This window comes from Myotis davidii, unplaced genomic scaffold (assembly GCF_000327345.1).
Source record: "Myotis davidii unplaced genomic scaffold, ASM32734v1 scaffold18, whole genome shotgun sequence".
NCBI classification, from domain to species: Eukaryota; Metazoa; Chordata; class Mammalia; order Chiroptera; family Vespertilionidae; genus Myotis; species Myotis davidii.
The window spans coordinates 1,145,046-1,171,318 of record NW_006292696.1 but is presented as its reverse complement, the minus strand read 5'-3'; the positions used below and the strand labels follow the sequence as shown (position 1 = coordinate 1,171,318).

The following is a 26,273-nucleotide window of genomic DNA, read 5'->3' as shown; positions in this document are numbered from 1 at the left end:
GACCCCCCACACGGAGACGAGAACAGTGGCTAAGCTGGCCTCTGCGACAGTCAGAGCAGGTGCTTTACGGAATGCCTGCCAGTGCTGGCCGCCACACTCACCCACCCCCGCTCAGTGGGTGCTGCCAGCTCAGCTCAGGGAGGGAACAGGCCAGTGGGCTCAGGGGGTCCCCACTCAGGCCTCCCGCCGTGAAGGCTGCTGCTCTTCACACTCCCATTTCCCCCATGACTCCCATCTTCTGGGGTTTGCCATGCCTACACCCCATCCCACCACTTCCTCGGCGGCTAACTTGGCCTCACCCTCCCTAATATCGCTGGTACACATCACATCTCACCCTTCATGGGAGACATCTGTGACATTCGCCAAGGCTCGGGGAGTCTAAAGTCAGTCCTACCCCACCCCCAGCTCTTCGGTTCCATGAGCCAGAAAAAGAATCCCGACTGATAAATCCGGCGGCTGTGCAGACTCAGGGCAGAGACAATGTGGAGGTTCCCCTCGCCCTCCGACAGGCTTACCAACAGCAGGTGCCTAATAAACACTCCACTGAATCCCGCGCCCTGACACGTGTCTGAGCCAGGCCAAAATCAATCCCCTTCTGCCTCTTTAAATATGTCTGAGGCTGGTAGTACGTCTGAGACTCATGTGTACTTCAAAAATATTAACAAATTGACCCTTCTCTTTAAAAATTAATTTGCTTTTTGCTTTGGCATGTGATCTGCATATGGTGTCCTAAAGTCTGCATAGAAATTAAAACAGTTCTATTTGTATGATGACTCTTTTTAAAAAATTGTGGTAAAAACACATAACATAAAATGTAACATCTTTACTATTGTTTTAAAATATATTTTCTTAATTTTTAGAGAGGGAGAGAGAGGAAAACATTGATGTGAGAGGGAAACATCGATCAGCTGCCTCCGGCATGGTCCCTACCAGGGATGGAGCCTGCAATCCGGGAGTGTGCCCTGCGCAGGCATCAAACTGGCAACCTTTCGGGGCCTGGGATGATGCCCAACCCACTGAGCCACGCCAGCCAGAGCCATCTTTACTATTTTTAAGTGTCTAGCTAAGTCGTGTTAAGTATATTCACATTGTTGTGCAACAGATCCCCAGAATCTCTTCATCTTGCAAAACTGAAACTCTATACCCATGGAACAACTCCCCCACACCCCGCTCTCCCCAGCCCCTGGCAATCCACTATTCTACTTTCTGTTTCAATGACTTTGACTAGTCTAAGGACCTCACACAAGTGGAACCATTCAGCATGTCTTTGTGACTGGCTTTATTTCACTTAGCAGAATGTCCTCAAGATTCACTCATGCTTATAGCACATAACAGGATTTCCTTCCTTTTTCAGGTTGAATGATATTCCATCATATGCATATTCTATTATTTTCCTTATCCATTCATCCGTGGATGGACACCTGGCTGGTTTCTACCTGTTGGGTATGGTGAATCATGGTGCTATGAACATGGTTGTGCAAATATGTCTTTGAGATCTTGCTTTCAATTCTTTTGAGTATATATATATATATATATATATATATATCCAGAAGTGGTATTTTCTGGATCATATGGTAATTCTTTTGTCTTTTAAATATATTTTATTGATTTTTTACAGAGAGAAAGGGAGAGGAATAAGGAGTTAGAAAGATTGATGAGAGAGAAACATCAATCAGCTGCCTCCTGCACACCCCCCACTGGCGATGTGCCCACAATCAAGGTACATGCCCTTGACTGGAATCAAACCCGGGACCCTTCAGTCCGCAGGCTCACGCTCTATCCACTGAGCCAAACCAGTTATGCTTATATGGTAATTCTATGTCTAATTTTTTAGGCGATTTCATACTGTTTCCCATAGTGGTTGCACCATTTTATATTCCCACCACGAGTGCAGAAGGGGTGCAGAAGGGTCCCCTTTCCTCCACATCCCTGCCAACACTTGTTATTTCCTGAGGCCATCCTGATGGATGTGACGTATGCAATGATTTCTATGCAGACACTATTTTCTCATGGAAGCCTCAAAAATTATTAATAAATTAGGATTTGCCGAGACCGGTTTGGCTCAGTGGATAGAGCGTCGGCCTGCGGACTGAAGGGTCGCGGGTTCGATTCCGGTCAAGGGCATGTACCTGGGTTGCGGGCACATCCCCAGTAGGAGATGTGTAGGAAGCAGCTGATCGATGTTTCTCTCTCATCTATGTTTCTAACTCTCTCTCTCTCTCTCCCTTTCTCTCTGTAAAAAATCAATAAAATATATTTAAAAAAATAAATTAGGATTTAACAACTTTAATAACGTAGCTTGCAAGTATAATAGGAGATACTTTAGAATTATTTCAAAACCGACCAAGTTTTTGACATCTAAGTTGTACCTTTATATACAACCTAGTTCTGCAGGCCCCTGACAGATGAAACACTGCTTCCCAGGTGAGTGAGGAAAAACCAGGCTGCCCAGGAGAGTGGACGGTCTGTGAGTGGCTGCTGCAGAGCAATGGGGAGGGGTGAGCAGCGTGGAGCCTGCACAGCAGGGAGGTCCCAATGCATCCATGCCTCCACCCCCCCCCACCCCGCCCAAGGGGCTATCTGCTGCCCTGTCTCGGGTCTAGGGCGGAGAGCCCGAAGCAGACACGTGGGCTGCAGATCTGTCTCTGCCACGAGCTAGCTGCTCAGTCACCTGGTCTAAGCTCCCCAACGAAAGGTCAGCCATAGAAAGAATGAGTGTCTATGTCACAGGCACAGCGTTGGGAAGTGTAGAGAAGGCAAGGAAACTGACGGGTACTTAGCAAACCATCAGCACATGTCCCTGCGATTCCTGGGCTGCACGATCCTTACTGGTCCTTCCCCAGGTCCAGGCTGTGCATTTCCTCCAATTTGTTCCGCAAACCTTGTAAGGCATCTTCTGCGCGGCCAGCCCTGGATGGGGACCTCTGCCCCACCGCACCCCACTCCTCTGCCAGATTCCACCCACCTCTTGCTTCTCGTCAGCACCTGGCACTCCACAATCTCACCAAACACTTCGAAGCGCCTCTTCAGCTCGTGGGAGCTCATGTCGCTGGAGAGATTTCGAACATACACCACGCGGCCTTCGCCCTGCTCGGGAAGGGGGACACAGAGGGACCCAGTCACTGCCTGGCTTCCCGGGGCCCTCAGGGTGGCAGGCTCCCAGGGATTCCTGGTGCCCAGGCCATGGCGCCTGGCTGAGCGAGTGGTACCAGCGGGGGCTGGCGTCAGAGAGGACCGGTCCTGCTGGAGAAGGAGGTTCCGGGGGTGGGAAAGTGATCCCCATGGGAAGCAATTGCTTCCTTGAAGAACATGAGCAGAGATTGGGCGGAGAAAACAGAGGGGCTCCTCACTGTTAATATAACATCATACTCAGGAGCGTCCACGTTTGTTTTGAGTCTGAGACTTTTCTGAGTAGTCGGGGAGGTGCTGGGGTGGGGAGGCGAGGTGGTAGGGGCAGCCCTTGGGAGCCTGGTCGTCCAGGGGGTCAGGTGGGCTGGGAGGGACGTGATGGGACAGGAGACTCAGGGCTTCTGGAGCCAACATTATCCTTGGCTCTGCCAGGGCGTTAGACACGCTGATGGAGGCCACCTTCAGGCGAGCTCGGGACCATGCCCACGGGCCCCTAGGGCAGCCCAGCAGAGGGAAGGGTGGGGGAAGCCCAGCCTCCCCTCTTCAACCTGTGGTTGCGTCCAGTTAGAGCCAGTAACAGTGTAAGAGTTGCTCTGACCTGCTTTGACTCCAGCCATGTCCCTGGGGACCTGGGAGCCTGTGCTTCCAGGGGCAACACGGACAGGTTCTGGTTGGGACAGGCTTTCTCCAGGAGCAGGTCAAGGCCAGGGACTCTGGAGCCCTCCCAGGCTCTGCCGTCAACAGTCATGGGAACTGTGCACCCCACTCCAGCACACGATGGGTCTCAGTTAAGCTCAGTGAGAAAGCCCCTCTCTGGGCCTCCTGGCAGCTCCTTGAATTCATCCCCCTCTTTCCTGCCTCTGCCCCTTGTTCTAAGTCTTTGCTTTCATCCCTCAGGGCTCAGCTCCTTGAAGAGGCCCCGCCTCCAGACCACCATATAAATGCATGCTCCCAACAGTCGGACAGTCTCATTGCGACGTGATCACCCTCCCAGCGTTCTTCCCAGCCTGTCATTACAGTGCTTATTTCTTGTTCATGAGCCTGTTGCCACTGTCTCTTCTGCCCCGCATCTATCTTGTTCATTGTGGTCGTCCAGGGCCTAGGACGGTGCCACACATGTCACAGCTCCTGCATGGACACACCTGGATTCTAAGAGGATGCTCCACACACAGCCTGTGGTGTTAAGCACCTGCTTGCCGACAGTTCTGTACCCCCGTGGCAGGGAGACCCCGTGTGTGCCCCCTGCTTCCTCCCCAAAGCACCCCTCATGGGAAAGCAATCTAGTGAGAGTCCGTTTGTCTTTCTGTCCTTGTCTTACTACCCCTTCCCTCCTTTCCAGTGATATGGAGGGGCTGGCTCACCCTCAAACCCCACCCCCGGCTTCCCGGTTAATGTTGTGGGGCGGGGGCTTTGCAGTAGGCTCACCGGCAGCTGGGTCTGTGCACTCTCTCTGGGGGAGGATCAGAGAAGTGAGTGGGGAGCAAGGGATGGGTTCTCTTGGTCCCTTAGACCTGATCAAGCTGGGGGACCCTTAAGAAGCACAAGGCTCAACTCTCTTGTGTACAGATGAGTAAACGGAGTCTCAGGGAAGCAGGGGTACCTGCCCAACGTCACACAGCAGGTGGAGGCGGGATTAGTGTGTGGCCTGGCCGGCCTGGCTCTGTTCCCCCAACCACGCCTGCCCTGAAACAGCTTCAGGCCTGCAAAGTCCCGGTCCTTCCTGACGCCCCTGCTGGTTCCCGTTTGCTCTGGGATCTGGGGCCCCAGGTCACTTACAATAGCCTTTTCCCGCCGCTTCCTGGCATGCCGGACGCTTGGCGTTCCGTCTGAACACGGCCCTCTGCTCTCACATCTGTCAGTGAACAAGCAAAGCAGAGGCACTCACTCTCGGGAGGGACCACGTGGGCTGGGCGGCAGAACTACAAGGACCCCCTGAGCAGGGAGAGCCAGTCCTCACGTGGGGCTGAGCACTGACGCCCGCCTCCTGCCACCTTCTGGGACTAGATCGCTGGGACCCACCACCTTGCTGATCATGACCCATCTGCACCTTCTCATGCCCTTATAAATAAAAAGGCCCTTTCACTTCATTCTCGTATTTGATCTGAGGAAGAAACCAGTGCAGCCTTATGTTTCCCCATTTTCTAGATGAAAACCCTGAGGCTCAGGTGCAGGATGGGATTTGCTGAAACCAGAACGTGCAGAAGCCAGAGGAAGAAGGTCTGCTAATCAGACGCACTGCCCTCTGGTGGTTGGTGCTGGGGTTGCCATCACAGCCCCCTGTCGGGCTCTGCCACATGCTGTCTGTGCCCTTGGGAATATGATACAGCACAGAGGGTAAGAGCAGGGCTCCGGAGTCAGCCAGCCTGTGCCTGAAGCCCGGCTCTACCGCCTCGCTGCTGGGTGACATCGGGCCCGGTCCGTAAGCCCTCTCAGCTTCAGTTCATGGGCAAAATAGGGAGAGCGATGGCATCCACCCCCTCAGCCTTTGGTGAGGGTCAAATCAGAAAACGCACGCAAAGGCCGAGCCCAGGACCTACGTGCAGGATAACTGCTTGCTATGTATTCCTGCTAAACCCCTTTGAGCCTCAGCTTCGTCTATAAAACGGGGGTAGGAAGCAGATGCACTCTCCAAAGGCACCTGTGAAGCTCAGATCGGGTAAGAGGCGGCACGTGATCTGCGTGCGAGCTTTAAAGTGCGCTTCAATAACAGTATCACCATCCGTTTGCAATGGAATTGGCAGTGTCCCCTGCAGAGCCGAGAGCGACTGGAAGGTACTGCAGGGTTAGGGGTTTGTGTTGTTAAACCAGCTCACAACGCTTCCCGTCGAGCAATGTTTGAGAGCGGAAGCACAGGGAAAGAATTGTGGGTCTGGAGAAGGTTGACTAGTTTGCCAGGCTTACCAGTGCTGAGCTCTGCCAGGCAGCCCAGCAGGGAGTCAGTCAACTTTCTCCAGTGAGCAGAAACGCCAGGCTGAACTTGGCCCAAAAGCGAGCAGAGGAAAAGAGGTTGTGGGGGTTTCTAGAAAGGTCCCCCACTCTTTGCCAGCAGGCCCTGAGTGCAGACCCTGCCTACACACCCCAGAGCCTGTCAGCGGGGAGGAGCCCGGGCAGCTCCAGCTCCAGTGCTGGGGGATGGGTTTGACAGGAATAGAACCTCAGCAGCTTTGGAACAAGGAACAGACGTGGCAGAGAAACTGCCTAATGTAAACACTGAGTCATTTAGCTCACAGCAACCCCGAGGGGGAAAGGAGAACAGAGCCGGAAAGAGAGCAAGAGAGTGGAGAGAGGTCTAAGGGAAGCCGGTCCTGACTGGTCATCCTGGCTTCTTATAGGGAAGGGCTTTTAGAGAAATCGCCGGGGAGCTCATTTTGAGTAACATAGTCCAGGGCTTCTAAACATTAGTGCCTGGGGAGTCCCATAAAAATCGAATGCCCAGTTAGATGTATATGCACATTTTTTAATGGGGGAGGAGCCTTTGCATCGATCAGATTTTCAAACAGTGAAGAGCTGCTGGCGTCGATATGTAAATAGGAAGCTGAAATTTTCTAAGAAAATCTTTCTATTACTGAATTCTGGTTCTCAGAGTCATACTCTGGGGACTCTGGGCGTCATCACCTGGGGACTTATTGTTAGAAATGCAAATGATCTACCCCCAGACCTACAAAATCAAAAACTCAAGGGGTGGGGCCCAGCCCTCTGCGGTTAACAGCCCTCCAGGTGGCTCAGCGGCAGGGCTCTAGACCCAGTAGCACCATCTAGTGGTCACTCAGGTGCATCTCAGACAGAGGGCGTGGGACCTGCGCCAGCCCACCTCAGGCTCCCCTCCCCCAGAAAGATCCTGCTGGGATCAGGGAGAGAAGCAACCTGCCTCCACCAAGATATGCCAAACCTCCATTCTTTCTGCCCGGCAATCCACTGGCTTTTGGACCGGCTCCCTCTGCAGGCCGGGTCAGTGAGCAAAGACGGGATGAGCAAACAGGCTCATGACGCACCTTCGCATCATCCCTGAGCAAAGGCAAAAGGGGGGTTGACTGGAAAGTCACAGTGCAACTCAGCAGCACCGAGAAAAGGGAAAAAACCTCATCACTGCTTGAAACTCAGGTATGTTGCAGAACACAGAATAGAATTACGCTAATTTTCCTTTTACATGTAAGTGTCACATAGGTGTTAAACTGTGTGGGTATCTATATCCTATATAATAAAAGGCTAATATGCAAATGGACCAAACAGTGGAACACAGAGGGAGTGCTGCTCATCCAGAAGCCTGGCTCACGATTGGCGAGCACAGGGGTGGTGGCGGGAGCCTCTCTGACCTCCGTGATTGGCGGGTAGGAGCGAGGGGGCCCAGACTGCGAGAGGGCACAGGGCCTCTAGTGTTTCTGTAAAAACCCAGCCGTTTTACAAGCATATAAGCAGAAAACAGGTGACTAAGAAGTAAGTTCATTCAGACATACGGCTCCAAATCGTGGAAAGTAGAGATTCTCCCCCTCCTGAGGCCAGGAGGTCTGGGCCTCTCCTGACGGTCACTCAGCAGGCTCTGCCTGCCTCCAGGACTGGCCCACAGCTCCCCCGAGGAGACCACCCTCAGGCCTCTAACCAGGCCACGGGCCACACAGGGAAACGCTGACCCGGTTTCAAGGCTCCTCCCTCCCCTGGCACCCTGGGGACTGGGGTCGTCAGCTGCCCATCGTCTCCCCGGAGGCCACCCAGCCATACCTGAAGGTCCTGCGCATGGCTGGTGATCGGGAGCGGCAGGAGGAGGAGCCGGAGCTGGAGCGGCTGCGGGAACAGAGCTGCCGGCTGGCCTTGCTCGGTGGGCTCTGGTAGGGGCAGTAGTCAGAGCGAGGGGGGCTGACCCCGGAGTCGTCGTCATTGTCCTCCTCCTCCTCCTCCTCCTCCAGGAGGAAGCTGCTCTCGCCACTGCTGCTGCTGCTGTCCTCAAAAACCGTGTCGTATTCGGGGCTCTTGCACAAGGCCAGGTCTTCGTCCTCCAGGGCGGTCTCCAGGAGCCCAAAGTGCTTGGTGAGGCTGGCGCGGATCTCGTGGTCTCTCAGCAGCAGACTGTCCTTGGCGGGTGCACCTGCGTCACCGCTGCCGTGTTCCTCCCAGCCCAAGGCCTGCGCCTCGGCCTGCAGGGCACCCTGCTGGGGCCGGTCCTCAAGGTGGACCCCAGACGGCTCCCAGGACCTCAGCACCTTCCTCTGCAGGGCACCCTCGGGCTTGAGCACCTGGCAGTAGTCATGGTCTCCAAAGGAACAGGAGAAGGGGCGCTTCTGGCCGGCCTGGGAGGCGGGCTGGGCGGTGGCATGCCGCAGGTGGGACAGGAGCTCGCTCCGCTCGTTTTTTTTGCTTCTGCAGCCTGTGGGCCGCCCCTGTGGCCGCCCTGAGCTGGAGGCCCTCCGGGGTGGGGAGCCGGGGAGCTATGTCTTGGCCTGGGCTGTGCTTGATGTCCGGCTTGAAGGGGTCCTCCTCTGTGGGCTTGTACGGAGGGGTGGTGGGTGGGGTGAGTCCTACCCATGCAAGAGGAGACGCATGTGAGGTGGAGACAGATCACTTCTCCAAGAGACACCGAAACCCTAGTTTGGGATGGCAAAGTGGGACCCCACTTCCCAAACGCGATGGGAGGGCAGGCATCACTGATCGGTTACTGCACTCCTGGCTGAGCCTGGGACTCCTCAGAGCCCACCATCCATTTTTCGGAGCTGACATGTGATGAGACCCGTTTGCCATCCCTTCTATAGCCTGGCAATGGCAGCCGAGGCCCCCGACCATCCAGGATAACTTCCTGCTCCCCGTCCAGTTGTTCAACAGGGCCTCCCCGCTGCCTCCCTCCTGGATTTGATCCCCACGGTGTCCTTAGTGCTCCTGCATCTGCCCTTGGCCCCCATCCTCCCCCACGCACAAGAGGGAACTTGGTAAAACACCCAGATCGCGTCCTCTCCTGGGCTCCCGAAGTCTATAGGATCAACACCAAACCCCTCAGCCTGGCATTCCTCTCAGCCTCTTGTGGTTGCTCTTTGCTGACCCCCCCCCAGTTCTGCCAGGTCACAAGGCTTGGTGACAGGTCCCCTCAGGGGCCTCTGTACTTTCCCTCCTCTTGCCTTTGCTCCGGCTGATTCTGCTGCCAGAGATGCCCTTCCCCACTCACCCTGTAAGGCCAGCTCCAATGCCCCCTGCAACTCTGCCCAGGCCCCACTTCTGCCCCTCGCACTGCCCCTCTGTGCTCCCAGAGCTCTGACACATACTCTGGAATTAGTGGGAATGAAACAGTACTCCGCATGGTGTGAGTCTGTCTCCCGTGTAGGACTGCGGACTCCTTTGGGGGAAACGGTGGCTCTGCCTTTGCTGGGCCCGACATCAGCTCACAGGCCGGTTGGCCCCTGAGTTTCCTCCTTATAACACCCTCATGATGCATCTCAAGACCTGGCACAGCCTGTGCCACAGTGGCAGGGAGAGCTCAAGGGGGCACCCCTCACTGCCCGAGGGGCTGCTCAGTGTGGGGGACTCGTTGCTAGGCACTGTGCCAGCTCCCCCAAGGGCAGCCCCGGCTCACCTGCCGTGCCACAGAGTTCCACTGTCAAGGTCTGCTCAAAACTCTTCTTGCCAAAAGGAGGGTCACTGGTGGGCGGGGAGGACAGAAAGGAAAGAGGCCGGTCAGCAGCAGGCCCCACCTCCCCGAGCACGGGGGAGGGCAAGGGGACACAGTGATAGGCCCTGGCTCTGCTGCCCCTGGAAGTGAGGCCTGGGGAGAATTTGCTGGGGGACCCCCCTCTCCTTCCTGGCTTTTAGAGGAAATTCAAAGCTGCCAGAGAGATGTGCTGGAGAGCGGAGAGAGGGCAAGGATCTTCAGCCTCCTTATTGTATAGATTGAGCATCTGAGGCCCAGAGAGGGAGACTGACTTGCCCAAAGCCACACAGCATTTCCAGCTTTCTCCCATCGAGAAAAGAACTCCTTCCCTGGTCCTGGAGAGGACAGCCTACAAAAGGGTGGAGGCCTTGATTCCCCACCCTTCCCTGCAGAGACTCGTGCCTAATAACAAACTCCCTTCTAAGGGAGCCCAGCTCTGAGGGCCCGGGGGCAATGAGGGCATGGGCATGGGGGCAGGGCCAGGCTCAGGACGGATGGACCACCCAGCCTCTCCCCCCCCACCCCCCCGCCGACCTACACCCCCAAAAGGACAAAGTCTCATGGAATAATAATCTGATAATTTCCAAAACCTACCTTTGTGACAAGCTCAGCATGAGGCACCTGGAAGAGTCTGAAAAGAAGACAAAAAAGAAAAAAATTAACATCCCTCAACATGGCAGTGTTAGCAAATGCTTCCCTCAGGAGGAGACCCCAATTGGTACCAAGCACAGCTCCCCTCAGCATGCGACCCAAAAGCCTCTGCCATTTTGAGGGAACAACCCAAAGCCACCTTCACCCCCAGTCTCAGCAACATCAGCTCCTGGCAGATCGACCCCATTTCCCAGAAAGAGCAGATGAGTGCAAAGGGCGCCCCCTCCTGGCCACACAGGGTAGCACAGGGGGAAGAGCTGGGAGCCCAAGGCCAGCGCTATGAGCTCTGGCACCCACGGATGCAGGACTAACCAGCTGAAGGGATCACTAGATATCCCGGTGCCTCCATTTCTGTGTCTTAAAATGGGGATTATAACGAGTCATTATAATCGTGTGAGGGGGTCAATGGGGATCATCTGTGTTCGACCAGTGCCTGGCACAGTAAGCACACAAGTACACAGAACAGGTAACTCTTAATAGTATCATCACTACTGTTACCATTTAAAATTCACCTTCATGGCGGAGCTGAATTTACAGACACACCTTCTGTCACATCATCACCCACGAAGTCTTCTTTAGAGCACTTATCACAACATGTAATTATCTTCCTTTGGTCACCTGTCTCCCCCACTGAAACACAAGCCCCATCAAGGCAGGCGTCTCCCTCCTTGTTCATTAAGTGGCGTCTGGCCCATGCATGGTGTGTACGGGTAATTCCTGAAGATCTGCCCAGCTAGCCCATTGTACAGAAAGGAAAGTTGAGATCCAGAGAGGAGAAGGGACTTGACCAATGCAGGGTTCCCGGCTCCCAGCACAGGGGGGTTCACCACCTCCCACCCCTGCCCCCTCTCCTGCAGACGGACTCCGACTACCTCTGGAAGGGAGCCGCGGGCAGCTGGGGTCCTCATCCGTGTCCCCACACCCACTCTCACAGGGGCTCTCCAGAGCCGGGATCTGGGGTCCCCGGGGTTGCTGCTGGGCTTGGCCACTATCCTCGTCCGTGGGGCTGCCCTGCTCCCCCTCCGTGTCATAGGCCTCGGGAGCCAGGCTCAGCGAGGGCAGAGTTCCTTCTCCTTGGGGCTCTGAAGGGCCCAGTGACTCATCGGTGAACGTCAGCCAGGGGCCCAGCTCCGGGTTCAGTCTCCTGGAACGCCGCACGGGGCACACCGAGCTCTCCAGCTTCCTCCCCAGCTTGGTCCACGGCAGGCCTCTGCCCGGCCTTTTCCAGCCCCATTCTTCCTCCTCCTCCTCTTCTTTTTCTTCCTCCTCCTCCTCCTCTTCCTCTTCCTCCTCCTGCTGCAGCCTAGCCAACCGGCTGACATGACCTTTCACCTCCAGCCGCAGTGGGCGCAGGCTGCGACTGGGCCCGGTGCTCTTGGGTGAAGCCGCGACCCTCACCTCCTCCACGGGACACGGGCAGCCAGGGGAGGCCTGACCGTCCTTGGGCCTGTGCTGGGGCCTGAGGGAGGCGTAGACAGGTGTGGCCAGGCGGTAGGGTTTGCTGACATCACAGAGGACATCTTGAGCCAGAAGTTCCCTCAGGATGGAAAACTCAGCCCATGTGGCTTTGGAAGGGTGCGGGGACCGGGCCCAGGGTCTGACCTGCTTGGAGGGGTGGGTGCAGGGCGGAGGGGCGGGCTCTGAGGCCTGTGTGGACAGCTTCCTCTGGGGGAGGCAGTAGGTGTGCATGTAGCGAATAAGCTGCAGCACGGCCTGCATGTCCTCCGGGGAAACCTGGGCGCCAGGGCCTGCCCTGCCCTGCGCCGGGGAGTCCCAGGGAGAGGCTGGAGCTGGCTGGGGGCTCAGGCAGTCCTTGCCCGGCTCCTCATCCTCCTTGGCGGGGAGCCGGGGAGACAGGGGAGCTGGTGGCTGCAGGCCCCTCTCTGGGGAGTGGGCTTTCGCCTGGAGGCAGGATGGCACCGAGGTGAGGTGCTTATGCAGTTCCGAACAACTCCGGCTCTGAGGCTGCGTCGTGGGGGCCTTCTTCTCTTGGGTGCTGTCCACCTAGGAAGGAAAAGAGACCAGAGTGAGGAGGGAGGCCCACCCTGCTCCTCCCCTCTGCTCCACCCCTGCAGCCACTGGCCGGGCTCAGGAAGGCTCATCCAACACTCCAGGTTTCACTCATTTCATTCCCAGCACAGAGCCTGGCCCCTGGCTGTGCTCAGGCGATGAGGGACGAAGGGCCGGCCGGCCTCCTAGCCTCCCACAGGACAAAGAGCTGGCTCACCAAGGAGCCGAGCTGCTGCCCGCTCAACAGAACAGAACAGAAGGGGCAGACCTTTGTTTTGGGACTCAGCCAGGGAGAGGGCATGGGGACAGGTGGCTACACAGAGCCGGGGTGCGAGAGAGGCCACCCCACTCTGCCGTGAGGTGGGACTGCAGGCCAGTCCCTGCAGGAGTGTCCCATGGCAGGAGGGGGAGGGCTGCGTGCAGGCCGTGAGTGACATGGGCGCGGGGAAATCACCCCCGAAACCTCTCCTTGGAAGTCTTGGAAGACGGAGCCCAAGGGGGGAAAAGGTCTGGCTTAGCTCCTGGGTATTCATAATACAGCTGCCATCTCCCCACGGGCTCCCCCGAAAGAAACCCAGCTCCTTACTGTGGCCTCCAAACCACGAGGTCTTGTTTCACGCTGTCACCACATAGAAAAAGCCCCCCGAGGACAGGCCGCGTGCCCCTTGTCCCTGCTCTAGCCCCGTGCCTGACACTGCCTGAGCATGGGTGTGTGTGAGAATGTGCGGGGCTCTTCCCGGGACCCTGGCCTGGGCCTGTGTCTCATGAGGTGCCCAGCACACCAGGTACCAGGACTGCGCGAGGAGCAAGGGGGGAAGCTGGAAGTCGACTAAACTTGAACCCCCTGACAGGAGCTGAAGGCTGCACCCCCACCCCCAGCCACCTGGGGGCCAGATGGGTTTCGGGCAGGTGCAGAAATACCTTGACACAAGGCCGCTGACTTTTGGACCTCAGGCCGGCCCGGCGCCAGGCGGCCCCTTCCTTCTGGGAGTCGGAGCCGGACGCTGGGTAGGACGTGGCAAGCAGGAGCTTCTGCAGCTGCGGGAGAAGCAGAGAGAAGAGGAGCTGGGCTGAGCCACAGTCAGAGGCCATGGAGGACAGAGAGGTCCGAGCCCCAGCCAGCCCCTCGGACTGACCACGCCTGACCCGGGTCATCACAGGACTGGGAAGAACATAGGACGGGCTCCTGATGACCTAGACCATCGGTCGGCAAACTCATTAGTCAACAGAGCCAAATATCAACAGTACAATGATTGAAATTTCTTTTGAGAGCCAAATTTTTTAAACTTAAACTATATAGGTAGGTACATTGTTATTAACTTAATTAGGGTACTCCTGAGGCTTAGGAAGAGCCACACTCAAGGGGCCAAAGAGCCGCATGTGGCTGGCGAGCCACAGTTTGCCAACCACGGACCTCGACTATGTTCCCAATATACAAAGTGGGGCAAAAAGTAGGGTTAAAATTGTTTGTATGGAAAGTAACACAATAATGAATACATCATAAGAGTAAACTCTGTGTTTCGCGGACTCACAACTGGAAGCCTGCTTCTGCCCCACCCTGCACATCACGCTTTAACAGAATGGGCAGCCATGACCCAAGATCTGGTTGGGTTTCTCAAAGGCACAGATAGTCTTCGTAGGTAATTAATTTTGAAAAGGATTTACCTTTTATTGGGGTGTGTGTGTGTGTGTGTGTGTGTGTGTGTGTGTGTTTGGGGTTGTTAGACAATCTGCTCTCTGCACTTAATGCTACACACACAGTGCCTTTGGCCACCCAATGTTTCTACACAAGAAGAAGCATGTGACACTTCATCTTGTCTGGCTTTTCTCATTTTTCTATAAAAGCTGCTGAGACGCTTATACGTCTGCATCCAGAGGGCAGGCATGCAACACATCACAGCCGAGATAGCAGGGAGCTGAGTGCAACTGGAGTCCTACCAGGGATGCCATCTCAGCCATAGCCGTGAGCAAGCCAGGAAGTAGGGCAGGTTTTTGCTAAAGCACCGAGTGCTTCCCTGGGGGTCATATCCCCCAGTTGGTCCCAACAAGGAGTGCCAAAGGCCCAGGAAGCAGAGAAAAGGCCATTCCACGCTCCTCTAGGAGCTGGAGGATCCTCATCTGGACCCCATACCAACACACACACATCTGTGATTCTCTGATGTGGACAGGAAAAGTTCTGTGGACTGGAGGGAAGGGACCTGGTTCTGGCCCAGCTCAGCCCAACTCACCATGAGACCTTGGGCAAGTCCTTTCCCACTCTGGGCCTTGGTTTCTCCATTGGAATAACAGGGGCAGGTAGACTGGACCTGAACCTTTTTTTTTTTTACTTAAGAGTCCCTCTAAGAATATGCTAGAAGCTGCTGACCTCAGAAAAGCGCACAGGTTTGTAGAGGTCCATGGGTCTTTGTCAAGCCAATGGTGGGCTCTCTGGCATCCATGACTCCAGGCTAAGAACGGAGCATGTGGACATCTCAGGGCCTTTCTGACCGTCTACTAGGAGTCTTTTTCCTGTGTGCCTAGCACAGTGCCTGAAACACTGCTCAAAAACGTGTGGAATGAAGGCAATCCAGGCACAGGAGGGAACGGTCTGTGACCAGCAGGGGTCGCTCTCTGCCTCTCAGAAGTTTGGTCCTGCTCCAGAGCCCCATACAGAAATGGCACGGAGAATTCCCCTTGTTGCTACCAGTAATGGCCGTGCCAGGATCATTACTTAGAGAGCATTTACTGAGCAACTTCTGTGTGCCAGGCCCTGTTCAAAGCGGTTTACGTGTATTACCTACAGCCTTTGAGATAGGCACTGTTTTTGACCTCACCTTACAAACCAGGAAGCTGAGTCAGAGCGGTTAAGGACACACAAGTGTTAAATGGGTGTGGGGGGTGGGGAGTGGGGGTGGGGATTCAAACCCAGGAGGTCTGATTCTAATCTTGCAGGAAGCAGGGCCCTCTCGGCAGGAGCCACAATGTGGGACTGAACATACTCATGTGTCCAGCACATCCAAGGTGCTTACTAAATAAATGGTTCACGCTCTTTTGGGGAACTTAAAAGAAGCAGGAAAGAAGGAAAGGCGTCCTGGGTTCAGTGTCCACTGGCACACCGACTTGCTGTACCACAGGAGGGGCCCCCCCACTCTGGGTCTCTGTTCCCCATGGTCAAAGGCCTTTCCAGCTCAAAACTCTCCCTGACCCAAGACCTCCTCAGTTCCAACAGGCTGATTTTCTGGGTCTCGCCGGCCTCCAGGAGCCATAGCACCAAGGTAAGGAGCCAAGCACAGGTGAGCGTAGCTGGACTTCACGCCCCAGGACATCTGGGCACTTGTACCCTCAGCCTGAATCAAGGGCAATGGTATGAGCAACTCGAGGTCTAGACCGCTCTGAGAATCTCATAAAAGCTGAGGCCATCTCCCCAGAAAGCTGTGACTCCATGTGCACATTCCCACATTCTGCATATACTCACACAGAGAGCATTTAACTTTTGCTGATGGAAGTATAAACCAGTCCAACCTGTTTGGAGGGCAATCTGGAATTATCTGTCTAAACTGGAAAAAAACAAACCCATGTATCTGTAGACCCAAGAATTCCATTTCTAGGAAATTTATCCACTCATATGTGGCAAAGGCCACTGAGCCAGCACAGTGACTATAGCACTGTAGCAATAAAGGAGTTGGAACAACAGAAATATCCATCAACAAGGGAACTGGTTACATAAGTCATGGTATGTCCTTACAAAGGAACACTATGTAGCCAAGAAAAAGGATGGAACAGAGCTACCTGCACTCATCTGAAAGCATTGCAAAGACACGCAGTTACACTGTGAAAAGCAAGGTGCAGAGCAGAATATAATGTAGGCTCCCTTTGTGCAGTAAAAAAATAAAAAGGTGGAAGAGGAATAATGTCATATAACAGATCAGTAACCACAGTACACTCTGGGGAAGGAAAAAGCGATCGTGAGATAAGTAAGGAAGTTTTGCTTCTCACTGTCACATCTGCTTGAGTTTTTACTGTGTGTGTATGTACAATTTTTTAGGAAAATGCTTGCATGTAATTTCAAGGTTTTGCAACACAAGGTCAATCCATGAAATCTCCAAGCGCCTGCAGATGTGCGTGAAGACTCTGTGGCTAGCCCAGCTGTACGGGTGGTAAAGGTGAGGCCCAGGGAGGCCTCCCATCCGGCTGTCTTCTGTGAACCCCATTGCCCCTGATGCATAGAGACCTCTACAGGGGCTACAGTCGGTTTCCCAAAACCCACCAGCCCTACACCCAAGCACCACACCCCAGGCCACCACCATCTCTTTGATTGGAAATAGGTTCTCACCAGCGAGAGCTCATCCACCTCAGGGGCCCTGGCAGGGGGGCTCTCCAGGGAGGGGCTGGGGGGCGTAGACGAGGGGGCAGGCGAAACTGAAGTGCAGGACGGTGTGTCTCCACCATCCAGGGCTGGGAAGGCAGCCAGACCCACGTCATCTTCAGGGATGTCATCCAGGGTCTTGGTGAGCGCTGCCAGGAGGGCCTCATTCTCACTGTCGATTATCTGAAGTAGGGAGCACGGGTGGAACAGAGAGGGAACACGGTTAGTCATACCTCAGCTCAGCGGTTTTCACACCAGAAGCCTGCTGTGCACACGCAGCTGCACCATCATCACCCTCCTGCCAGACCCTCTAGGATGCTTCCCCCATCAGATTCTCACAGAAGTGCTGCGGTAGAAGATGCCCAGGAAATGTGTTATCCACTCCAAGAATCTCAGAAGTGTAGGAGCAGGCAGCAGGAGATAGGAAATGGTCTTGCCCTGGGAGTCCCAGTCTGGGCTGTGCGCTACCAAGACCTGTCCCCTCTCCCAGGGACAGCAGCTCTGCACCACAGCCTCCCGCATCCAACCCCTGGGACAGAGCCCTGAGGCTGGTCTATGCCCCTGGTAGCAGCACCCCATTGCGGGTCCCAGCGGCTCTTACCCTTGGGCCCAGGCAGGCAGTGGAAAGGCTGGAAGCTTCAGGGTTCAGCCACGACAAGGACAACCACAGCTACCCTCTGCCTGCGAGCTCCCAGGGCCTGCCTGCCTCACTCACTCACAGAGAGGTAGTTGGTGTGGTGCTTAGGAGTTTGGGCTCTGGAGCTGAGGTTGAATCCCAGAACCCATACTTTTCAAATATGTGTCCTTGGGCAAGTTCCTTAGTTTTTTCCATCTGTCAAATGGTAATACTTACTTCATAAGGTTATTGTTGAGGACTAAATAATTTAACATATAAGTACTTACTACTACTACTTACTACTATAATTCATGTGATAATGGTGGTGATGATGGTGATGGTGATGATGATGATGACACTGATAGTGCTGATGATAATGAAGATGATGATGGTGGTAGTGGTGGTGGTGGTAGTGACCATTCCTCCCCCATCTCTTTCCTCCCTCCCCCTAACACATACGTACTGAATGGCTACTCTGTGCCTGGTGCTGACTGGGCACCGGTGATACAACATGCCGAGACCGGTACAGCCCCTCATGGAGCTTACACTCCAGTGGAGAAAAGAGTTAAACAAGGAAACAAACAAGATCATTCCAGGGAACCAGAGAGGCTGGGAAGAAGATAAAAGGAAGCTGTGATGCAGAATAAGAACATGGTGAAGGTTTACAGGTTATTTTGGGGGGTCAAAGAAGGCTGCGCTGAGCAGCTGAAACTTACACGAGGAGCCCTGAGAGATGAGAAGGCACCAGCCAGGCAAAAGGGGGAGGATTGAAGGTTCGAGGCAGAGGGAAAAGCAAGCACAAAGGCCTGGGACAAAGAATTTGGCTAAAAAGAGGAACAGGAAGGCTTTGTAAATACTGCCTCGCAACCGTCTGTAAGAGCCTGGTGCCATTCTAATCTGCCTCACAGTTAGGGAAACTGAGGCTCGTAGAGTTCGAGTGAGGTGTCCAGGGTCACACAGCAAGTCCGGGACAGAGGCAGGGCACCGAGCACTCCACGCACAGATGAACCAGACCCTTCCTGCTCTGATGTCGAAGATCCACCTCAAGGAGGGCTCGTGAGCACCCTCCCAGCCCACCAGCCCATGCCGGGGGCCCGGACGGCAGAGCTCACCCTGCTTCTCGGCGAGGCAGCGAGGACCCAGTTAGTAACCCCTGGTTGCTGGGCCTGCTCTGCAGCACGTGCTGTCACAGGATGCCTCCCCCAGCACGCGTTCCCACCCCAGGTCAGGCTGCTGATCCTTCCTTCAGGAAGTTCATCTGAAATACGCATCCCGTGACAGCCTTTTGGCCCCACTAAATCTGTTCCAGGCCTCGCAGCCGGAGCAGCAGCTGAGTGATTCGCAGGGGGGCACGGGGAGAAGAGAACAAACGTGTTTGTCATTTTTGGAACACAGCTAAGAATAAAAGAAAGGTCACAAGAAGGTTTTGCTTGGGCCTGACCCGAGCCCTGGGGATGGGGAGGACCAAGGGTAGATCTGGACCCATGGACTCTGGCTCAAGAATGCAGTGGAGCCCTGACTGGTTTGGCTCAGTGGATAGAGCGTTGGCCTGAGGACTCAAGGGTCCCGGGTTCGATTCCAGTCAAGGGCATGTACCTTGGTTGTGGGCACACCCCAGTAGGGAGTGTGCAGGAGGCAGCTGACCGATGTTTTATCTCTCATCAATGTTTCTAACTCTCTATCCCTCTCCCTTCCTCTCTGTAAAAAATCAATAAAAAATATATTTTTAAAAAAGAATGCAATGGAGCTCACTTGACTCCCCCCACCCTCCCCAACCCAAAGACCAGAGCCCCCGTACCCCCAGAGCAATCTGTCTAGCCCGATGGGGAGTTAAGGTCTTGGAACCTGGGGCTCAAGGACCACTCTTGGGGCTGAGCGCTCGGGGCTCGGATCTGAGCCTCAGTGGAAGTCATGATGAAAGCGCTTCCGTGCCCAGACAGTGCCTGAAGCACGGGAGGCACCCAGGCAGATGTTTTGAGTGGAAGAATGAATGACCCGCACAATGCATTCTGGCCACGAGGAGAGATTGAGATTAGGGTTTCAAAGAACAGATTCTAGAGGAATGTTACTCAGAAATGATGTCATCAAGCACTGGATGGAATGAGAATTCCCTTTGCCAGAGGTGGCCGATGGCCCAGAGATACTATGAATTATCGCGAATATCAGCGGACCCCTCCCAGATCACACAGAGACCAGGGATGTTGACCACGTGACCTAAGTGCTACCACCCCTTCCTGCTAAGCAGCTGTGGCCGTTCCTTCCTCGCCAGCATCTTTCTTTAGCTGCACAGCCCTCCAGGCAACAATGGCCGGTGCAGCACAGCTGGCGCTCACAAGGAAACTCAGTTGCTGTTCTTTTTAGGGTGGGGGAATGAAGGTCCAGGAAAGACACTTGTCAAGGTCACACAAGACAGCAAGTCAGAGGAGGGGGTCAAGGGCCTACTGTGTGCCGGGTGCTGTGCTCAGATGGATACAAAATGGCAGAGACCTCAAGAAGCCCCCAACAGGTTGGCATCAACAAAATAACTAACCGAAGGCCTCCGCCATCCCCTCAGCCCTCCCTGGGAAGAAAGGCTACTCCTGCCCACAGCATCACCCCATCGGCACTACAGGATAATACAGTACAGGGGCTGGGCCAACCCTCTCCTCTTCCTGGCCCATTAGCTCGACTCCCCTAGCTCTGCTTGGAAGCGGAGTGTAAATTAATGGAGAGTTAATCAGCGGAGGAAGGGATATTAATAGATTCAGCCCCACCCCCAAGCTTCCTGAGCTGATTTCAAGCTAGAGGAAAGGAATCGGTACGAAATCTGGGGGGAAACGCTTCATTTTGGGCCCAGAGTGCTTGAAGGAATGTCACGGGGCAGAATTTAGGCAATCGGGCTGGCAACGACACTCTGAAATCCTCTACTGTCTCAGGGCTGGGGGTTGGGGGGCTTTAACTGGAGCCTGGAAAACCCAGGAAATCAGTTTCCCCGTTTTCTACTGGGAGTTGGTCCATAGATTTCATCCGAATCTAAAGGACTCTTCGACTCTCCCCCAGCAGATTAAGAACCACTGATTGAATCCATGTTCCGTCTTCATTGCTCACATGGGGAAACTGAGGCCCAACCAAAGGAAGCTAGCTACTTGCCCAGGGCCACACGGCACAGCTGACAGAACAACCAAACGCCTGCTTCCTCCAAAAAAGCTTACGAAGTGCCTGTGCGGCCCCAACCCTAGGCCTCTGGGCAGGGCCCCCCCCCCAGGCGTTGTCAAACCTGTCCCAGTAGCTTGTTCTTCACCCTCCCAGTCTGTTTCCATAGCAACGGTGTCATTTGACGGTTAGTTCACACCTGTGACCCAAGGCAGCACTGCTCCGAGTCCCACTGGCCAAGTGAGGGAGCTGCCCCAGCTAGTGGCAGGAGGCGGGTAGAACCTATGGTCCCCAAGTCCCAGCTCAAGGTTGTGGACTGGCTCACACCTGGCCCTGGGCAGGAAAGAAACATTACAATCGGTGCCGTCATACGACTGAGTCCCGACAATGGGTGAGGGCCCACACACATGAATGAAATGCTGTTTGTCCTCCAAGGAGCTTGAAGTCTAAAGGACACATATAAACACACAGGTGTGCACACATATGCACATACACACACACAAGGTGCGAACCCACGAGAGGAAGTGACTGACGAACTTCCTTAGAAGGAGCCAACATGAGAGCTGGGCACGGAAGGATGCAGTCACTTGGTAAATATGTATTAAGCCTGAGAAAGTGCCAGGCTCTGTGCAGAGCGCTGGGGCTGTAACAATGCACAATGCCATCAGGTCCCCATGCCCATGGGGCTCACGAGGGGGCAGGGCGGGAATCAGTCACCGATCACATCATCACAGGCACAGAGGCGCATCCATGTATAATGGGTGGAGCTGGCCTGGTCTTGGGAGCAGGTGGGGGGCACAGGCCAGCAAGGGGAGAGGGGCTGGGTGGGCAGAGTCCTGCATAGCCCTAAGCATCTGTGAGGATTCTGCCTTTCTTGCCAGCTGGGAGCCGTGGGGGGCCAGGGGGAGGGGTGCACCAAGCTGACTTGTGTCTGAGACCATGTCATGCACATAGTAGGACCTTAGCAGGATCTTGCTAGTGGGACTGGCCAATCTCTGGGTAAGCAGGGGATGGTCCCCACGCAGCATCTAAATCCCTCTCACTCATCAGTCTCCACACGTAAAAGCATTCTCTGGAGGCTGGCGCCCTCTGAGGAGGGAGCAGCATAACGTAGGTCTCATTCCCTTTGTTCACGGAAAGAATGAAGGTCACCAGATGGAGCCAGACCTGGAGTCTAGCCCTGCTGATCCTCATGGGGTTGGCAGAGAGGCTGTGTAGCAGTGAGGGCTCTGGGTCCCTAGGTTAGTCTACACCTTGACCCTCCTAGCTGTGGGGCCTTGGGCAAGTTACTTAACCTCTCTGAGTTTCACTGTCCTCACCTGTGAAGTGGGTTATTAACAGTCCTTTACTTATATATCAGAATAGCCGTGGGAAAAAATCAAACGCCTTACGTTAGCCCACAGAGACCCTGCATGATCTGGCCCTGCCTACCTCTCTGCCTATCTCCTGGTCTCGCCTTAGCTTGTACCCCCCAGCCCTTCTGTTCCTGCTTCCCAGCTCTGCACTTACTGTGTCCTCTGTCCCTGCTCTTTGGTCTCCACGAGGCTCCTCCTTCTCACCTTCTCACCGTTCGGTGGAAGCATCTCCTCCCTGAGGCCTTTCCTGCCACCTAATCTTTAGGACCCCTTCTCATCCCAGTTCGCTTCCTTTTGTGCCCCCAATGCAATGAGCACGGTTTGTTTATGAGTCAGCTGATCTAGGGTCACTCTCCCCCCTAGGCTGCCCAGGGCACTGATGAACACAGTGCCTGACACACAGAGTGAGCTCGTAAACATGTCTAGAGGCAACGATATCATCCTCCGCACCATCCGAGGTGATGCTATGGCGCACCTGCATGGCAAGTGGCACACAGGATGCTGTTGCTGTTATTACTACGGGGCCAGACAGGCGCAGGGAGCTAGGTCTTCTCCCCCAGTCTTCATGGGGGAGCACATTTCCAGGAAAGAATAATGAACTTGAATGTACCCATCACCCAGCCTCAACAACATGGCCAATCTTCTTCCATCTATTACCCTCCAGGTCACCCACACACCCACACGCACATGCACGCAGAGCTCGCCTTATTCTTTTTGTGTGGGAGTTCATCTGAGCCAAACCGATGACCTGTGCCAGGAAGCGAGATCTCGAATGGTCCTGAGCTTGCTTTATTCTGAAGCAAACCTCAGACATCCTAGTTTTCCACGTTAGAGGGCTTCTTAAAGGGAACGTCACCCAGTACGTGCCCCGGGGCTGGGAGCTCGCAGGATGAGAGGCATATGTATGTATGCACAGCGGCCCTCAGCACTGCCTCTTTTAAAGACCCTCTAGACTCCCATTGAAAAATGGAGATAACTGTACTTATGTCTGAGAGCTGTTCAGAGAATTAAGTGAATTAATATACGCAAGCCGGGCAGTCCCGCCACAGAGCAGCTGCTCAGTAAACATGAGGCATTCCCGTCACAGCATCATCGTGGCTATACAGCCCTGGCTTGGGAGGCAGGAAGGCTGGGTTTGAATCTAGCTCGTTACTGATTAGGTAGATGGCCCTGGCGACATGCCTTCAACCCTCCGAGCCTCAGCTTCCTCATCTGCAAAATGGGGAAATAATCATGCCTGCCTCACAGGATAGAGAAGAGAACTGAGCGAGCTACCACAGGGAAGGGAGGACTTGGACCCTGCCCTGACCCGCAGAGGGACTGGGTTCTGATTGGGATGGGGGTCGGGGGGGGGGGCACAGAGAGAGCAGCTCTTCCCAGCCCTCACTTTCCAGAGGCCTGGCAAGGACGAGAGCTGCCGAAGATCATGTGCAGATACAGGGCAAGAGACACAGTCGTAAGAGCTTCGGTAGTCCCGAGAGGAGACCTCTTTGCGTGAGCAAGTGCAGAAGAAGGTGGTGCGAGCGGAGCCAGGCTTTCAGGGGCAGAGAGGGCCACGGCTGGGCAGGGACAGCGGCTCGGGAGGTCATACCTGGAAAAGCTCTGAGTCGTCGGGGCTGTAGTGGCTGGGCTCAGTGTCGGAGCTCTCGGGGCACCACTGCAGCTCCTCAAAGCAGGTGGCCGAGTCGAAGTCGCCAACATCCAGCTGGGAGAGGTCAAGCTCTGGAAAGTCGGCGCAGAGTTGCTCCTCCTCGGACCCCACACCCTGAGGAGACAGGAGGGAGGGAGGCTGGTCAGAGCTGAGCTTGGCTAAACCCAAGCGGGGACCATCCTACTCATGATGCTGCCAGTCTGGACCTTCGGCCACCCTTGGCCAAGGCCATTTTGCCAAATGACCAAGAAATGTCAAGTTCTGCCCCACACTCTTGCATCTTTTGAATGTACCAGGAGCTAAGCCAGGCCCTGGCTGTACAATCCTGACTGCTGTTCTCTCCCTTTCTCCTCTGCACTCCTATATATCCCTCAAGGCCCTGCCCACGTAGCCCCTCTTTTTTCTTAGGAGCGATGTTTTGTTGAAAACTTTATGAGGGCCAGTAAATAGAGACCTACTCCTTCCCATACCTGCTCCCAGCTGAAAGGAGATTTCTGGAAGACAACAATCCGTCCATACTAATAAGGAAGCAACAAAAATGGCAATAATAATAATAATGGCTGATGTTATCGAGTGAGGACTCTGTTTGGACACTCACTCACCCGTGTTCCCAGGGACTTGACAGGAATATCTGTAAAGTCTACAATGCGGAAGCCCACCCATCATGAGACAACAGGTAAATAAAACTAGGATCGCCTGTATCACGGAATCTTATGGTGCTGTTGAAGAGAATGAGGTGGCTGAATATACTCTTCAAGACATTTTAGACAAGAAACTAAACTGCAGGATATCAGTAGGTACTCCACGTGTGTAAAGAGAAAAACTAGGCTACGCGTTTCTCTGTGTACCGTAACACGTATGCAACGCACAGGGAAAGGTCTGCAAGGCCCTGAGCCCACCTGCCAGTGGGGGTGGGGACTCTGGTAACATCACTGCCTGAACCAGTGCTTCTCAAAGGGTGGTCCCAGGACCGGCAGTGTCAGCGGCAGCTGGACCATGTTAGAAATAACGCAGGTTCTCAGGCCTAACCCCAGACCTCCCCCCGCCCGAATCAGGCCATCGCTTTCTCATCCCCATCTCCCAAGTTTAACAGTTACCAATAGGTGGGTTGCCCTGCCAATTTAGAAACGGCCTGAGTTGGAAGACTGACACTGAAACGGAGTACCGTAGGCCCAGGGGTCTGGCGGATGTGAATCATGAGCCCCGGTCAGCCGCTGTGAAACCCTGGGCCAGTCCCTTCACCTCCAAATCTCAGCTGCCTCATCTGTAAAATGGGAAACCCCCGCCTGCTTCATGAGGTGACGATGAAACAACGGTATAGCCTGGTTTGGCAAGCGCTTGAGAAATGGTAGCTCACAGCCATAGTTACAAATTTTTTTAAATAATAAAAACAACAGCATTTCATGGCAGGCAGAGGGGGCAGAACTGCATTAGAGAACAAAAAAAGAGAGTATGTGACAGGAGAAATAGGTTTGGCGAGGCCTTTTCCTTAATTGTTCCCACTTACTAGGCCTCATAAATTATGAATAAATGTATATTATTAGCTCAACTTGACACAGGAAAAAGGCTTTTATCCGAATTTAGGTCAAATGTCTTAATTGGCATTTTGCAAGAATCCGGCATGCATGGGTAGCACCAGAGCACGCTTCTCTCGAGTGGCCCGCCCCCTGCTCAGGCCAGGGGGGCATGATGCTCGGGCAGCCTCTGTCTCCAGGGACGCCCCCAACCACCTGAGCCCCCACCTTCCCAGTCTTTCTCCAGCCCACATGCACTCAACAACCACGAATACTGAGCACCGTGTCACTCCAGGCCCTGCCAACACCCTGACCACCACTCAACTGCCTTGGCCGTGGGGACACTCGGGTGGATTCGCAGCCCCCTCTTGGGGACTTCCTTAGATGGACGACTGGTTTGGTTTTAGTTTTTGGCTATTATGAAGTCTACAGTGTTTGTAAGTCTTTGTGTGGCATATATCTTTATTGCTCTAGGAGTGGATTTGTTGGGTTCTATGGGAAGTGTGTGTGTGACTTACAAAAGCTACAACTTGTTTTCCAAAGAGATTGTACCACTGGACATCCCCAACGGTGTAAGAGTTCCAATTGCTTTAAACCCTCACCAGCACTTGGCATTGTCACTCATTTTAATTTTAGCCACGCTAGTGGGTGCACTTAGTAACTGCTACGAGCCAGGGACAGTGACAGAGAAGACTCAGTTCATTCCTTCACAAGTGGACATCTTCGTGGGGAAGAAAACACATAAATATTTCATTATAGATCATGGTAGTGCTGCTGAAACAAACCAGGTGTGCTGATGGAGGCTAACAAGGCGGGCATCTATCTTAGTTTGGCCGGGAGGAGGGGGGCGGGCGGTCAGGAAAGGCTTCCTGTAGTTGCCGATACCTGAGTTGACACTGGAAGGAGAGACAGGTGGTAGAAGACGTGGGAAGAACGTTCCAGGCAGAGGGCCCGGCAAAGGCAGAGGCCCAAGTGGGGACCAAGCCCAGAGCATGAGGCACTGACCAGAGGCCTTCAGAGAGGCAGGTGGAGGCGGATCAGGTAGGGATTGTAAGAGATTTGAGGTTTGCTCCAAGTACGACAGGGGTGGGACCAGCTTAGAAGCAGGCAGATGGGTTCGGCAGGTATAGCATCCAAAAGAGGGGCAGGAGGGACACAGGAGGGCCCAATGCAGAGACACAAGGGTGCTGGGCAGCTGGGGCTTCCCTGGCCAGCAAACCCCCCAGCAATAACCTCTGTGGG

The 26,273-nt window shown here is 54.5% G+C and overlaps 1 protein-coding gene across 1 annotated transcript in view; it reads right to left on the bottom strand.

Moving 5' to 3' along the window:
• Positions 1-24,715, bottom strand: part of PPARGC1B (PPARG coactivator 1 beta) — a 29,461-nt gene extending 4,746 nt beyond the window's left edge. Inside the window, 11 exon segments of the mRNA XM_006766336.2 lie at positions 2,966-3,087; positions 4,906-4,981; positions 7,846-8,477; positions 8,479-8,639; positions 9,683-9,747; positions 10,352-10,388; positions 11,281-12,412; positions 13,340-13,456; positions 16,731-16,946; positions 23,458-23,631; positions 24,683-24,715. Coding sequence (XP_006766399.1) covers positions 2,966-3,087; positions 4,906-4,981; positions 7,846-8,477; positions 8,479-8,639; positions 9,683-9,747; positions 10,352-10,388; positions 11,281-12,412; positions 13,340-13,456; positions 16,731-16,946; positions 23,458-23,631; positions 24,683-24,715 — 2,765 coding nt within the window.
• Positions 24,716-26,273: the final 1,558 nt, after the last annotated feature.